Source organism: Stomoxys calcitrans, chromosome 2, assembly GCF_963082655.1.
Source record: "Stomoxys calcitrans chromosome 2, idStoCalc2.1, whole genome shotgun sequence".
Taxonomy (NCBI): domain Eukaryota; kingdom Metazoa; phylum Arthropoda; class Insecta; order Diptera; family Muscidae; genus Stomoxys; species Stomoxys calcitrans.
In genome coordinates, this window is record NC_081553.1 from 215,443,539 (window position 1) to 215,459,505 (window position 15,967).

General features: G+C 30.8%; 1 protein-coding gene across 6 annotated transcripts in view; it reads right to left on the reverse strand.

Annotated features, from left to right (window-relative positions):
• Positions 1-15,967, reverse strand: part of LOC106081092 (maternal protein pumilio) — an 809,199-nt gene that overhangs the window by 107,225 nt on the left and 686,007 nt on the right. For 5 of the 6 annotated variants that reach the window (XM_059362138.1, XM_013242815.2, XM_013242816.2 and 2 more), the window contains one exon: positions 4,993-5,040. The exons of the other annotated variant lie outside the window; for it this stretch is intronic. In XM_059362138.1, coding sequence (XP_059218121.1) covers positions 4,993-5,040 — 48 coding nt within the window. The remainder of the gene's footprint in view (positions 1-4,992; positions 5,041-15,967) is intronic. 6 annotated transcript variants of the gene reach the window in all.

Consider the following 15,967-nt stretch of genomic DNA (forward strand, 5'->3'; position numbering starts at 1 on the left):
CAGCTACATCCACACTGTGAGCTGTATTAGGCCATGTTACCTAATATAAAGTTCATGGGCAAATTTGCATTTACATTCACATATAGTCCGATCGTTACTATCCTCAGTACGAAATGGCAAATTTCAGCGAAATCGGCTAATAAATGTGGGTTTTAAGGGGCCTAAGACCTAAAATCGGCAGATCGGCTAATATGAGGGTTATATCAACACATAGTCTAATATAGCCCATTTTCTAACTCAACCTATCTTTGGACAAAAAAAAAATCTGTGCAAAATTTCAGCTCAATATGTATATTTTGAAAGACTGTAGCCTGATTTCAACAGACAGACAGACTGAAGGACATGGCAAGGTCGTCTAAGATTTTTACGACGATCAAGAATATATATACGTACTTTATGGAGTCGGAAATGGTTATATCGATGTGTTGCAAACGGAAAGACAAAATGAATATAACCCCATCCTTAAGTGGTGAGTATAACAATTATATAAAATTGTGTTTTTTTTTTACTAGCTTGGTCAGTGTGATGCGCTACGCCCTTAAGTGTTTGCGGCCCCCGTACGACATGGTCCAAATTTGAAAATAATTTATATTTGTATTTATTTCTCTAAAATCTATCATAAGAATACCATCCGATTGACATACATTTCGATTTGGGCCATAATTTAGGGGAATTGGCCCAAATTTGCATAAAAGATTCGAATTGTACTCTCAAATACCTTTGGTTTGAGTCCATATTATCCCGTTCGGGGTATATGTCCATTTGGAGCATAATTTTGGGGTGGGACGACCCGCCAAAAAAGATACCCCAAACTTTTACTTAAGTTTCATATTCTTTCTCAAGAAACTTTCGTTTTTTTCTAAAATGTCCCGAAGGGGCAGCCTCCCTGGAATTTGACCCCAAATTTTTATATAAGTTTCGTATTCGACTTCCAATAATCTTTCATTTGATATCCATATTGCCCTACTCGGTAAACATGACATATTTCAGCATTTATTGGGGGTAGGGTGGGCGATCCCGACACTTGGTGTCAAATATTTATATCAAATTCGTAGTCTACATTTAAATACCTCTCAATTAATACCCATATTATCCCAATCGGTAAAAATATCCGTTTTGGTGGGTTTTAGGGTGGGGCGTTCCCCCCTATTATTTGACCCCAAAGTTTAATACAAATTTTGTGTTTTTGGGTTACCATAAGTGTGTAAACCCAATTCCGCTTAAAACGGTCTACCACCCATCGCCGTGATTTGGCGTATTAGAAAATTTGCGTAAGGGGAAGGGTCAGCTCCCCCTTCGGACGTGAAAAACTGGGGTACCCTATATCCATCAAGAGGTCAACCTCTACCATCTGTGAAAATTTAATTAAAATCAGTTCCGCTTATTTTGAATCTATAGGTAGCATAGAAACAAAATAACAAACAAACAAAGCGCAGCACTTTCATTTTTATACAACAGATGAGAAAAAAAAATTCTAAAATATTAAATTTGTTAGTTTTCAAACTTTTTGTTTGTTGGCAATCTTGCTCACCACAGCTAGAAAGAATTTGTTGCTAGCAAATCTACAAGGGCTTGCCTTTATTACATTGCATCAACATTTTTTTTCCTACGTTGTGACGGACATTTGCCTCAAATACACACACACACAGCATACCGCTACACATTTGTGTTTTTGGCATATCCCTGTTTTGATCCTGATGCTTTGGGCTGATTTAATATCGATGCTAATGCTCTTGTTGTTGACATCATTCTGTTTTATCCCTGCAAACATATACATATGTATGAACACCCAATATATGCATGTGTACACTGGAGTCTGTGTTGATTTTTAGCTGAACTCATTTTGTAGTATTATCACATCTAATCAGAGAAGCATAAACAAACAATATACCCCTTTAACTCATATGCCCTCAAACACTAAAGAGAATGATTTTTTTTTTGCAGGCTATAGAGATTTTTGCCGCACACCAAAGTGTTAAAAGAGGAACCTGGCTATGTGGAGGCACGGCAAAATACTGCTGTAACTATTTATTGCTATGGAAGATGTATGTGATTTGTAATGCAGAATATATTAAAGGCTAACTTCACTTAGGTTTTACTGTTCGTTTTTTTTTTGTAGGTTCGCTGAATGCTAAACAAATGAAACGTGATTTTGAAATCATTAAAAGGATTGCTCCATGTTAGATTTTCTTTGACCAAATAAATTAAAACGGACACTAAATGCGATGTGTTTGAAATTAAGGGTAGGTTTGTATAATTTGTTTGCATATACTTTAATATGACATGGGGTAAATGGGTTTTAGAAACTTAAACATAAGTTTAGCTCAGATATTAAGGGGAATTCAGCAACTTTTGCTTGCAAGATTATCGTGTGTGGGATTTGGTAAATATCACGGAATTCCTGACATAGATTTTCTTTTTTGAGGTTACTTTTTAGTATTCAGAGCGCACATCAGGCCGATTACTGGCTTAGGTGCATGTCCATTGTGTCATTTGCCGCTTTAATATCCGCAGCATGTTTTTAACCTAACATAAACCAACCTAGGGATGGTAATTAAGTTTTATAATAGTTTGAAATGGATTTGGACTTATTTAAAGTTTGTCAGGAGCTTAAAATTTGCTATTTTTAATGTGTATAATAGTTATACCAAACTGTTATACTACAGTGAAAGAGCTATAATTTAACCAAAAAGTTTGCTACATACATATTTTAGGCATATAATAAAGTTTAAATGAGTTATTAATGTATAGAACAATTAAAACAGTTAGCTTTAAGATTCTTCAAGGCAATTTTAAATAAACTGTTATACTACAGTTGAAATGTAATAATTTAATGAAATAGTCTGCTACATACATATTTGGGGCATATAATAAAGTTTAAATGGGTTATCAATGTGTAGAACAAGTATAACAGTTAGCTATGAGGTTCTCCTGTGCAATTATAAGGTGATTATAATAGCACAGTTAGCGACAAACCAAACGCTATTTGAAAGTGATAGCTACTAACGGATTTAACTTTAGAAGTGAGTTAAATTTGGAAGGAGAAACAGTTGAGAGGGAGAATTTTGCAGGATTTTGGGTTTTTGATGTAAAATTCATAATTTACATGACTGTATGAGGTAATTAAAGATTGTTTTTTGCTGGACTATCATTGGTAATGGAGTGTTATAATATAATGAAATTAGTTTCTACATACATATTTAAGGCATGTAACATGTATGTAAAGTATTAAGTAGGAAAGTATAACACTTTGCATTACACATCAGACTAGCTAGAACAATTTTAGGTTTATTGTTATACCACAGTTAGCGTTATACCAAACGTAATTTAAACGCGGTAGCAACTTGAATATTAAGCATTACAAGTGAGTTAAATTTAGAAGTAAAAAGCTTTTAAATGCGAAAGATTTTGTTGTAAGGTTTATTTTTATCAAAGAAACTGCATAGATTATATATTGTATGAGGGTATTCAAAGCTTTTTTTTGCCGCTTTATCGTTAGTATGAAACTTTTATTACTGTTTTAAATTAACAACCTTATAACTTGCTAAATATAGTATGTATAACAGTTACACAAAACTGTTATACTGCAGTAAAAGTGATCTTACATAGCAAAATATGTTGTTACATGCATAAATAATGTATATCTAAGACAATTTTAAGTTCATTGTTATATCACAGTTAGCGTATAGCAAACATAATTTAAACGCGTTAACATGTTTTTGGTTTTAAGATTTAGTTTTAGCTAAGAAACTGTGTAGCTTAGATATCGTATGAGGGTATTCAAAGCATTTTTTTGCTGCTATATCGTTTACTGCAGTATAACAGTTTTAGTATGAACTTTTTATTACAGTTTTAAGTGATGGTTTATTCCTTAAAAAATCATTACAACCCTAAAACTTGCTGTATATAGTGTGTATAGCAGTTACACAAAACTGTTATACAGCAGTAAACGCAGTATAACTTGTAACAGAGTTAAAATGTATTATAAGTGTGCAGGATAAGTATAACAGTTTACTATCTGACTAACTACGACAATTACAATAAGTCCATTGTTGTACCACAGTTTGTTTTTTAAACACCTTAACAAATAGCGCATTGAAAAGTGGAAGTGAGTTCATCTTTAAAAGCAAAAAACTTAGGAAAGTATAACAGTTATATCAAACTGTTATATCATTTATTAATAATTAGGTAGTAATATATATAGGCATTGAACTTTAAGATTTTAACGAATTGTTAGAAGATTATTTGATATTGATTCCAAGTCAATAACATATGAGTATAACAGTTGTATAACTCTATTTAATAGTATTTTGATTTTAGCGGTGTTGTAATTTTTAGGTTATGCTATTCAATTTGAGTTGAGTTTAACACTTTGTTGTGTTTATAACAGTTAATCAAAACTGTTTTTTGATAATTTTGTAAATCATTACACAAAACTTTTATGACTTCTCAGTTTTTGATGAAACTTTTTTGAAAAAATGTGAAATTTGTACTGTTATACAACGGCATGTTTAATGCAATGTGTCGCTTATCTACATCTAAATCAGAGTAATAGTTTTGCATAATTATAGCAACCTTAAAACAGTTTTACAACTGTTACAACACAGGTATAACAATTATGTAAAAGTATATTTATTTTTTTATTTCAAAGTTACACAAACTGTTATACATCTTTTTACTTAATCATCAAAAAATACTTAGCCAAATTTGCATGTGAAAAAGTTTAATAGTGTTTAAAATTTAAGTATAACATTTACAAATTGTTGTACACTATCGGCCGAATTCACAAAACTTAATATAGCCTTAAAATATTTTTTTATGACAGTTCTAAAAAGAAAATTTGTCAAATAAACCTATTTTAAATCTACATTAATTATTTTTGAATACCGGTGTATGTGTAGAAAATTTTTGGAAAATTTGATTTGGGACAGATTTCTAGTAAAAATTATGTCTTATGTACAATATAACAAAAAATAAAAAAAAATGTCTTACATTGTTCTGATTCAGGGCATTTGTCAGCACATCGTTAACGCCACTTACCTAAAACAAAAAAGAGAAGAAAATCTTTATTAACAATAATAATCTTAAAATTGTGTCTGCAAAGCATACTATACACAAAAGCTGTCAAAAAGAATTGTTTAATTAAATTGAACATGATAGGGTTAATTAATATCTCAACACAACACTGGGGTTAAGTGGAAACCACCATTGATTCCATAGAAAAATACAACAACACATGGCTGGGCTGACCCTATTTCGATTGTTTTACTAGGCCCTAATTAAAAGAACATCAATTATGTGCTGTCTATTAAATAATGATTATGTTTAAACAATACTCTACTGGGCTCTACCTTCATCTCAAACTCAAAGAATCATAATAGTCCTTTTTTAAGCATCATTGTCTTTGTAGTTGTTCGACAAGAAAATGTCAAAAGAAGACAGAGGTTGATTTTTTGTGTGTGATGTGATGAATGATAGAGGTTTTGTGAGTGAGCCAAAAAGGTTTCTTTTCAGAAAAAAATGCACAAGAAAAAAAAACGACACAAGTAATTATGTTAAATAGTTGTAAGAGACGGAGGGAGCTGAAATAAACCAAGGCAAAGACACCACATATAATAAATAGCTAAAAATAAAGAACATGAAAAGTGAAATGAAAAAAATGATGTATGACAAAGGGTGTTGGATGTTAAGAAGAACAAAAAAATTCTTCATAATATTTATATTGTCAAAAAATCTTAATATAATTGAAAAAATTCTTATTTTAAAAAAAAGTTTCATTATTTTATCCAAAATAGTAAATTATTATAAATTTCTTGATTTTTTTTCTATAAAAAAATTGTTTAGAAGTATTCACGGAAATATTTTAATTTCATATTGTAATTACTATAAGTTTTAACACAAAATTTTGTTCTACAATTATCTGATGCAAAGACTGAAATAACAATTTTATTTTAAAACAATTCAAACAATTCTAAAACAATTCAAGCAATTATATTATACTCAAAACGTGTTAAAAAAAAAAATTTGTAAAACTTACTGATTATTCTTAACCTATAACAAATATTTTCACCCAAGAGTATGCAATATTTTTTTTTGTTTTTGAGAAATGAATTAAATAAGTCTTTTTTTTACTTTATATAGATTATTTCAATAAATACCGTCATATTTTGTAATTATCTATAAATCTTCTCAATATTAAATTTTTTTTATTAAATTATTAAAGTATGCAACACAAAATTGTACAAATTAGCTTTAAAAAACATACAAATCATTTAAATTAGTTAAAAATCATCAAATTTTGGAATTATCTATAAATCTTTTCAATATTAAAAATTTTTGTAATATTATTTCAAATCACACCTTAAAGTATGCAACATAAATAGTCCAAATTAGCTTTAAAAAATATATAACGCATTTAAAATAATTTAAACTATATGTTTTTTGGTTTTTTAGCTTGAAATTGGAATAAAACTGTAGAATAGAAATCTTTGATTAAAAAAAATCCATGCCTATAAGAATGCAACAAACAATGGTTATAATCTTATGTCAAGGAATGGGTTGAATTTGCAGAATTGTGGAAGTTGATTTACTTATCGTTTGTATCTCGTCTTCCATAATTCTTAAAATTTATTAAAATTCAGTGACATAATTGTAAAACATTTTTTTGTTGCATACCTTAAGGGCATCGATTTTATTTAAATAAAACCTTCTAAAGTTTGTTTCATATTTAAAGGCAAAAGACATCGAAAAACACAACCAAAAATGTTTATCTAATTGAAAGTTTTAAATGCTAAATTTGCTATCTTTGTGTAGCATACTTTGAGGAGTGCCTTATAAAATTTTTTATTCCAAAAAAAACCCAAAACCACCAGCAAAAATGTTTATGTTATATAATTTAAATGTTATATACATCATTTTTAAGAACATGTATGATATTTTTGTGTTGCATACTTTAAGATTTGAATCGAAATAATTAGATGATCTTTTTTTAAAACAATTTTCTGTTTTACAAAATCCTATCATTCTCCAAAAAACCCCATATGTCAACATCCAACATGTGTTCATTAAGAAATATAACAAGACAGAATCTTGGCAGCTACTTTGGCAGCAGCAAAAAAATTACCCACTCAATATACCCTTTGGAGTCATCATTTTCGGCATAAGATGACAATATCTATCAAAAAGAAATTTACATTTTTATTAGCAAGCAAATAGCTATTTTATATAAGAAGCTAGCAAAACAAAACAGATAGACAGACCCTTTTCCTTCCATTTTATGAAATATATATTACGAGAAAAAGTACAAGAAAAAATGGATGAATTGATGCTTGGCTGGGAAAAAGGTAAGCAGCAGACAAAGCCCAAAGCGTGGTAGAAAAAAACAGCTAAAATAAATACAAATATAGAAAAAAAGAAGGTCCCAGGACAATTATTTTTTATTCAAACATTTTAAGAAAATTGCTATCCTTCAGAAAATAAAGATGTGCCACAGGAAGAAAAATGAAAGCAAACAAAGCCCACAGACAACCCTTGCGTCATTTCACAGAACAAGCGTAGAACAGAACAGTTACAAAGTTATATGGCAGTTCTTCCAATAAAAATATATCCAAGCGCAGTTAAGCAAACAAAACTAAAAAGGAATAAGGACAAAAAAAAAAAACACGAAGAAACGACAGCATATCCTTTTTGCTCAAAATCAACTCGGGAGACACATCTGGGAGGGCTCATATTTTATTTAGGTATGTTTTGGGATTTGTTGTTATCACTCTAAGTAAAAGAGACAAAATATATATATTGTGCATACCCAATGTTGTCAAAAGCCAGCAAGGAGGAGGAAATAAATAAGAAAAAGCATACAAAATAGAAAGTAAATATTGGTAATTTTTTATTGATCGCAAGATTATCCTTACACCTTAAACAACAAAACCAACTAAAAAACAGTATTAGTCTTAAAGCCCTTAAGTTAAAAAAAATGTCTAGGGATTTGCTATAGCTAGCGTTTAATACAAAACAAGTTCTTCTAACCAAAACAAGAACAATAAATGCATCGTTTTGAAACACATAGAACCCTTTTTGTTTTCTGTCATTCTCTAGCTTAAGACAATAATAATAAAATCCCTGCCCATCAAGTAGGTATTAGGGGAAAGAGTTATTCGAAGGGTCCATACCATATTAAGGGGTAAACAACTATTTATTTTATTTTATTGTGGTAATTTTGGGGTTCATTTCACTTGAACGCCATTGGGGAAAATCATCCAACAGTTTTTGTTAGCATACAAAGGGGTTATTTATCGATATCCTGGCAAACAACAAGTAGGCAATGAAAAATTTAAGTTATATAAAATGCCTGACATTTTATTTGGTGTAGAGAAATGGATGGGCTTAAGCATTTCTGTTTTGATTTGGGGTCAAGTGTTCTTTAGTTAAGGGTTTCAGCAATAATTTGTGACATTTACTGAAATTGGAATAAATTGTCAAAGTGGTGCATACTTTCAGGATTGATAAAAATTGAAATATATATAAAAAAACTTACAGTGATTGTTTTGTTTTTTTTGGCACGAAGTCATGTGTAATGCAATTTTTGCCAATTGAAAAATTTTGTTTTACAATTTATTTAAGAAGGAAAAAAAAACATTAAAAATCTAAATAAAAATTGCATTAAAAAAATTAGCTTAGAAACGATTTTGATGACATTTTGATAATTGATTTAATTTAAAAATAGTTAAAATTTTGTTATTAACTGCATCGTATCGTTTGTTAATTGTGTCTGAGTTTTAATATTGTGTAAACGAACCAACAACTGCGATACTTTAGTGATATTTTCAATCCTGAAAGTATGCACCACTTTTTGCGATATTTTCCATTTTCACCAATTCTAAAAGTATGCAACACTCTTTGGAATAGCGTTTGCATTTAAGACTGACAACAAACAAAAAAAAAATAAAAAATATATATCCAAATATTATAAATTGAATAGCTCATAAACTGTGGTTATTGGCAGAATATTTCTGCGAAAAGAATTTTAAGTACTTATTTAATTTAAATTTGTTATAGACTATTTATAAATGTTCCTTTTTATCGGCGGTTGGAACGTTTTGTATTAACTAAACGCAGGCTCGAAAATCGAGAAATATTTTTTATATTTTTTATTCTTAAAGTATTCAAGTCTATATTAAATTTTTGAAAAATGTTTGAAATTCTAAAATTAAATTAATTTTTTTTAACAGAAAACTTTATAAAATTTAATTAAAATAGAAACAATTATAAAAATTTAACTTGAAAGAAATTTTTCTGGAAATGTCTAAATTTTCTGGAAATTCATGTAAATTTTTGCACAATTTCCAAGAAATTTTTCTTTAAAGAAAAGGAGACACTCATTCATATTGATGATTGCTACCCAAATCAAGCCTTAATTCAATGATAAGACACTTCCTTCAAATAGTCGAATCCCGAATGGTGCCGCTTAGCTACAACTCTTCGTAGAGAAGTTTTACATCACAGAATACCTCACAAGTCTAGCCTTTTGACTTTTTGTTAACTTTTTCTTATTTCAGTAATAAAAGTAGGCAATAGTTTAATATCCTTAAAGTAGGTACCACACTTTTCATAAATTTTTGATAAAAAAAATGTGTTTTTTTAGTTGACTTTCCATTTTTCAATCCTAAAAGTATGCTCCAGTTTAGTATCAGGCAACGCATTTTTTTTAACTGTTATAAAACGACCTACCACATACGGTACAATGACTGAGTCCTCTGTTCTAGACAGCGACAGCAAAGCGGTAGACCTCTCCAAGTCTAAATTGCGCTACATATTTTTTTTAAAAATGCTGAAAATTCCAAACTTACATAAAAATTTTGTTTAATTAAATTCTATGGATTTAGCTTCTTTTTAGAAAAACTCCTTGTTGATTTCATATTTCAGTCCCAAAAGTAGACACCAGTTTAATATCCTTAAATACATCCTTAAAGTATGCACCACATTTTTATTTTTCAAGAAAATCTTTCATGCCTCAATTTTTGATATTTGATGACTTTTCACATTTTAATCCTAAAAGTATGCCTAAATTTAAAATCCCTACATACATCATTAAAGTATGCAACACATATTTTAACTTTTTTTAGAAACGCCAAAAATTTTACTATTTAAACGAAATAATTTTTTTTTCACAGAAAACTTTATTGAAAGTTGTTTTTCAAAAAAATTATTTAAATTTTAATAAAAATTTAAAAATTTAAATTTCGTAGATTGTTTTGTTGACATTTTATTTTCAGCAAAATTTTATGAAATGAAAAATTAATTTATTTAATTTACCAACAAATACATAAGCCTTAAGCTATGCAATGATAAAAACAAAAATGAGGAAAAAACTGGGAAAAACGTCAGTGGGCCACAATAAGCATAGCTCAAGGACAGGACGGTGAATATGGCCCTCTATGAAGTAGTTCGCAGTATCGAGATGTACCTACGACAGAAGGAATACTCGTGACGGTATTCCTGGATAATTAAAGGGCATCCGAAAACGGGTAGGAAGGAGTAAACCGCCTTGAACCACAACACGCACATCTCAAGAGTAGGTCGGTGGAAACGGCCCTCTAAGAAGTGGTTCGAAAAGCGGAAATACATCCCCCGGCGTCTTTACTGGACATTTAAGAACGCCACCCAGGAATTAGTTTGAAGTGTTGAGATATCTCTCCGGAAGAAAAAGTACACAATGATAAGTTTTTTGGGTTCTAGGAGGGCATTAACAATGGGAAAGAGGAAATGAGAGCTTTGGTCTACACAGGGGTCCACCCTGGTATATGCCAATGGTTATGATTGGCATCTACCAAATAAATGACCAGACATTGATTCTTTTCACAAATATATCTGGCAAACACCTAATGTTTGAGTATTTATTGGGTAGATGCCCATCTCTACTGATACATTTTCTCCCACCAGGGTATCACTAGTGTATCCGAGAGAAATCACCTTTTTAATATTCTACTCATTTCACCGAACCTATAGTAAATTGGTTCATAAAGATCAATAATTTAAATTTTCATTAAAACATCCTAAAAATATGCTGCATTTTTTAACAACTAAACTAATTTTATAAACATATAATGACTATTTTTATTAATGATACCACAAATGAAAGCAAAAAATGCAAATTTGTCCATGAACATTCCATTAAGGAACAGGGGCAAACTTCTCTCACATCAATGAGTGCGGTTCTAACCAGTTTTTAGCTCAATGAACGAACGGCGTGCCGCTTAGCCACACCATTTGTTATAGAAATTTTAATGCTGGCGACCTTACAAATGTCGCCAGTATTTGTAAGGGGATAACCACCGCTCACATTTTTTCCTGATGTTTACTCCGGGATTTGAACCCAGGCGTTCGAGGTTATAGGCGGGTATGCTAAACTCCACGGCGCCACGGAGGCCATCCCACAAATGAAAGAAAATAACAAAAAAATAACAACAAACAAAATTGTTATTATAGTCACTTTAAGCCCCCAAAAATATGCTTCATTTTTTAACTACTAACTGAAATCTGTTTCACATTTATATCTTATTTTCAACACCGTTTATTTGTATATAAAAGGGTTACATATTTTATGTTTGTCTGCCAACGTTTAAATACAAAAGAACATTGCCTACTTTAAGGCATGCCAGCATATTTAAACATAACAGTCAAAGAAATCAGTACAAAATTAATGTGCTGTGAAAAATTCTCGTGATGTTTTACATTTGAAAAAAAAAATACAAACACTTGAATTTTACATTTCAATTTACATTTTCCCATCATCCAAGCGGAATCGCAATCCCTTTTTTGTATATGGACCAACCAAAGTGAAAGCTGAAAGAGAAACTCAAAAATATGAGTATAATCACAATTTTTGTGTTCTCCCAATGTTCTTGTCATTTTCTATGTATATTTAAGATAGAAATGAAAGCAACCACAACAACAGCAGCACATAAAGTATATTTATATATGCAAGTGTATATACACCGAATGAAATCAAACAAAAGCGAAACCCGAGCCCAAGAGAACCTTATGAAACCATTACATTAAAGCCTCCAGGCATTTCCTGTAAACAAAAAAAAAAGCCACGATAGAAAATTATGTTTTATGGCCTGAAGGGCTGAATGAAATGAACGCCAAATCTTCATGGCAATGGTTTGGACATTTTAACTGATTTTTGTGCTTTCCATCTTTCCTCGTGTTTTTGATGTGGAGCGTGCAAGGAATTTTCTAAAAGAGAATCTTAGATTTCAAAAGCAGCGTGCGATAGATAGAAATATCTTAAGCATAGTTGAAATTTTACTATGAATACGGTAAGACAAGATAAGTTTTCAAAAGAATTTTAGGTTTTATAACATTTTTCTACATCTTTATTTTGGGGCTATTTAAAGGAAGGCAAAGCAAAAAAAACCTAAATCATTTAACATCAACTACAAGTATTCACATATCCTTCCTATTTTCTGGCATTCCTAATAAAGACTTTTACAAGGATCTAGGTGTGTCACTCCCATTCGAATGTTTTACCACATTTTAAGTATAAGATTTATTTGATTTTAGACAATGACATGATATTCACTTGTTTGTGCACTCCTTTTATGTTGTACAAAAACCGCCTTAAAATATGCTATATTTCATCACATCTATTTTAGCAGTAAAGGAAACTGAAAACACCCACATTTGTATGTACATACATATGCATTGCCCCCTTTACCTCCCTCTCCCATCCTTTGATTTTCCTCCTCACGCTCACCCGATGATGCTGTCTTCTTTGATTTTCCTTAGTTGCGGAGGAGTGAATGCCGCTTTCTTGTTGTATCTTGTAGTCGTTTCCAGGAAAATGGAAAATTATGTTGTCGAGAACATAAACTAATTTGCAATGCGGTTTTGGCGGTTTTCAACATGTGTCCTTATCTTTAGCCACTTTCGAGGTTTTCTTCCATGATGCAATGTAAAGCCAAGTAGTAGAAGAAAACAAATTTTGTAAGTTCTTGCAGCAGCCATCAATTTTGAGGATTTTAGAAATATGTGGCAAACACTTAAATGCTGTGTACTAAGACATGAGGTGTTATGCGAACTATCTTCAAAAACTATGAATGCTGAAGGAGTAAAAACAATTAAGAGACTTTAATCAAAATAATAAATTCCCTGAATTTTTTACATGAATTGAAAGGAGAATTGCAATTATAGATTTATTCAAAATTTTCAAAATAAATGTTATAAGATAATCTAATTGGAGCCTATATTTAGGAGTTGCAAAGTTTCAAAAATTAAAGCATATGATTTGGAAAAAATGGAAAAAATATCCAATCAAAAACAATACAAGTTTATGAGAAATTTATATTGCATAAGATTCGGTAAAGCTCATTTCTGTCAAATTCTAATAGATTTATAATTTATAGCATACCCCAAAGGGTAAACATTTTTTCTCCCTAAATCACATCCGTACATATCAATAAAACGGAAACAAAAATAAAACAAAATAAAATAAATTAAAATAAAATAAAATAAATAAAACAAAACAAAATAGCAAGTAAGACGGCAGTAACTTTGACCGTGCCGAAATGTGGATACCAACCACATCGGTTTTCAAGACCTTAAATCAGCATATGGGTCTGTATTGGGGCTATAATAAGACACAATCCGGTAAAACAAGTCATCTTTGCATAGTTTCAGCTCAATATCTCTATTTCTAAAGACTGTAGCGAGATGTCAATTGACGGACAGACAAACTAATGGACATGTCTAGGTTAGGTTAGCTAAGGTTTGAGCGGCTGTCTGCCATCAGACCCACTTAGACGTTTCGTTCATTGTGATATCACAGGAACAAGAAAAGGAAGATGCCTTCTAGTTCATACCGTTGAACCATCAGAAAAGTTTACAAAGAAATGAGAACCTAAAGTGAAATTCTTTCTGAAAGCCAGTGTGTAACACGCACACATAGTAGACGTTCTATAGTCGCCTTTTCCTCGACGTCCTTACGGCTTCTGCAGAATAGCAATATTTTGGTCTGTCAGAATGTTTGCCAAACATACAGTGACCTGTCATGATGGACACAATGACCGAGAGGTCTGTTCTAGTCAGCGACATCAAAGCGGTTCAAGTTTAGATTAGCCCACATAACTTTGGAATATTAACAACCACCCCTTTCTATCCATCTATCATTCGTTGCCTATCGGGCCCGATTATGAAGACTTGGCTTACATGTCGTTAGAGGCTTACACACAGATTTCAATTCACCCCGAAGTTCCTAGTCTCGCAAGCTTGTCAGCTCGAAAATTCCCTGGGAATTCAGTATCTCTGTGACCCGGCACCCAGAGCAGGTGAATTTTGAACTGTTCAGCCATCTCGTTCGTTGAGAGATTGGCGACAGTCAATTGGAGTTATATGAAAGTAACTAAAAACTTAATTATGGACGTATTGTGTCAAAAGAGAAAATACTCTTAATCAAATTTCACTATAAGTCACTGAACAACAACAATCAACAATCAGTATGCACAATATATAAAAAGAAATTATTGGTATCAATTCTGTCAAAAGAATCAAAATTTATTCAAAATTTTTTGCTGGAATTTGTTGGGCACATTGTTGAAATAGGTACATGAATGTAACCAGAAACTTCAATTTAGACGGATAGCGTCAAAAAATGAAATATTCTACACCGAATTTCACTATTACTCACTGAACAACACAAATCTGTATGAACAATACATTAAAGAATATAAATGAAGAAATAAGAAAATATTTTCTAATATTTTTCGGAATTTGTGTCATTCATTTTTTTTCAGAGTGGTGCATGATGGTGGCAGATGGTGTTAAAATAAGAAAGATTCTTCATCAAATTTCACTACAAGTCAGTGAACAACAGAAATCTGTATATACAATATATAACAAAAAAAATATTGGTATTAAAAAAACTAAAACTAATTCCAAAACTTTTGCTTGATTTCATGTTGGACTTTTTTCGAAAAGATACATGAAAGTAACCAGAAACTTCACTTCAGATGAAAAGTTTCAAAAGAGAAAATATTCTACATCATATTTCACTAGAAGTCACAGAACAACAGAAATTAGTATGTACAAGGAATAACAAGATAATAATGGATAATATTTTCAAAAATAACCAAAATTGATTTCAATTTATTTTACACTTTGTTGGCAAAGGTGCATGAAGATAACCAGAAACTTAAATTTGGCCGGGTAGCGCCAAAGCATTAAATATTCTACATCAAATTTTACTATAGGTCATTGAACAACCAAAAACTGTATGTACAATATATATTAAGAAAATATCAGTACCAATTTTCGCATAACTTTGTTTTAATTACTTCTCAGAAATTTATGTTGTACTTTTTTCGAGTTAATGCATATTAATATCATAAAAATTAATTTTTGGCAGATGGTATTAAAAGATAAAATATTCTACATCAAATTTCTCTAGAGTAGATAAATATAACAAAAATTTCAACATCAATTTTGGAAAAAAAAATCATCCGAAATTTTTCCTTTTACTTCTTCACTTCTCTCTTTAACCACCTTCAAAAAATTGTCATATGTCAATACATGGTGACTTTAAAGGATATTCCCAAGACTTCCCATTAATTGCTCATTTTTATAAATATTTACAAAGAATATATAAAACAAAAATATTGCATACTTAAGTGCTTTAATTCTCTGGTGAATATATATATGTTGGTTTCAACACAAGTATTCCATCATCATACCGCCCATTTAATGGAAGGCATGCAGCAACATCATGTTCAAAGAAATGGAGCAGAAAAAGAATTTCTTCATATAGCAATCATTTTTATTATTATTTTTCTCCTTTGCTTTACATTTTGTGCCTTTAATTCTTGATTATTATGTGCTTTCTTAACAATTGTTTCAGTTGTCGGTCGGTTTGGTATGTTATGTCGGTCTTTTAGCTTCAATTTTAACAGTTCATTTACTTTATGACAGTGAT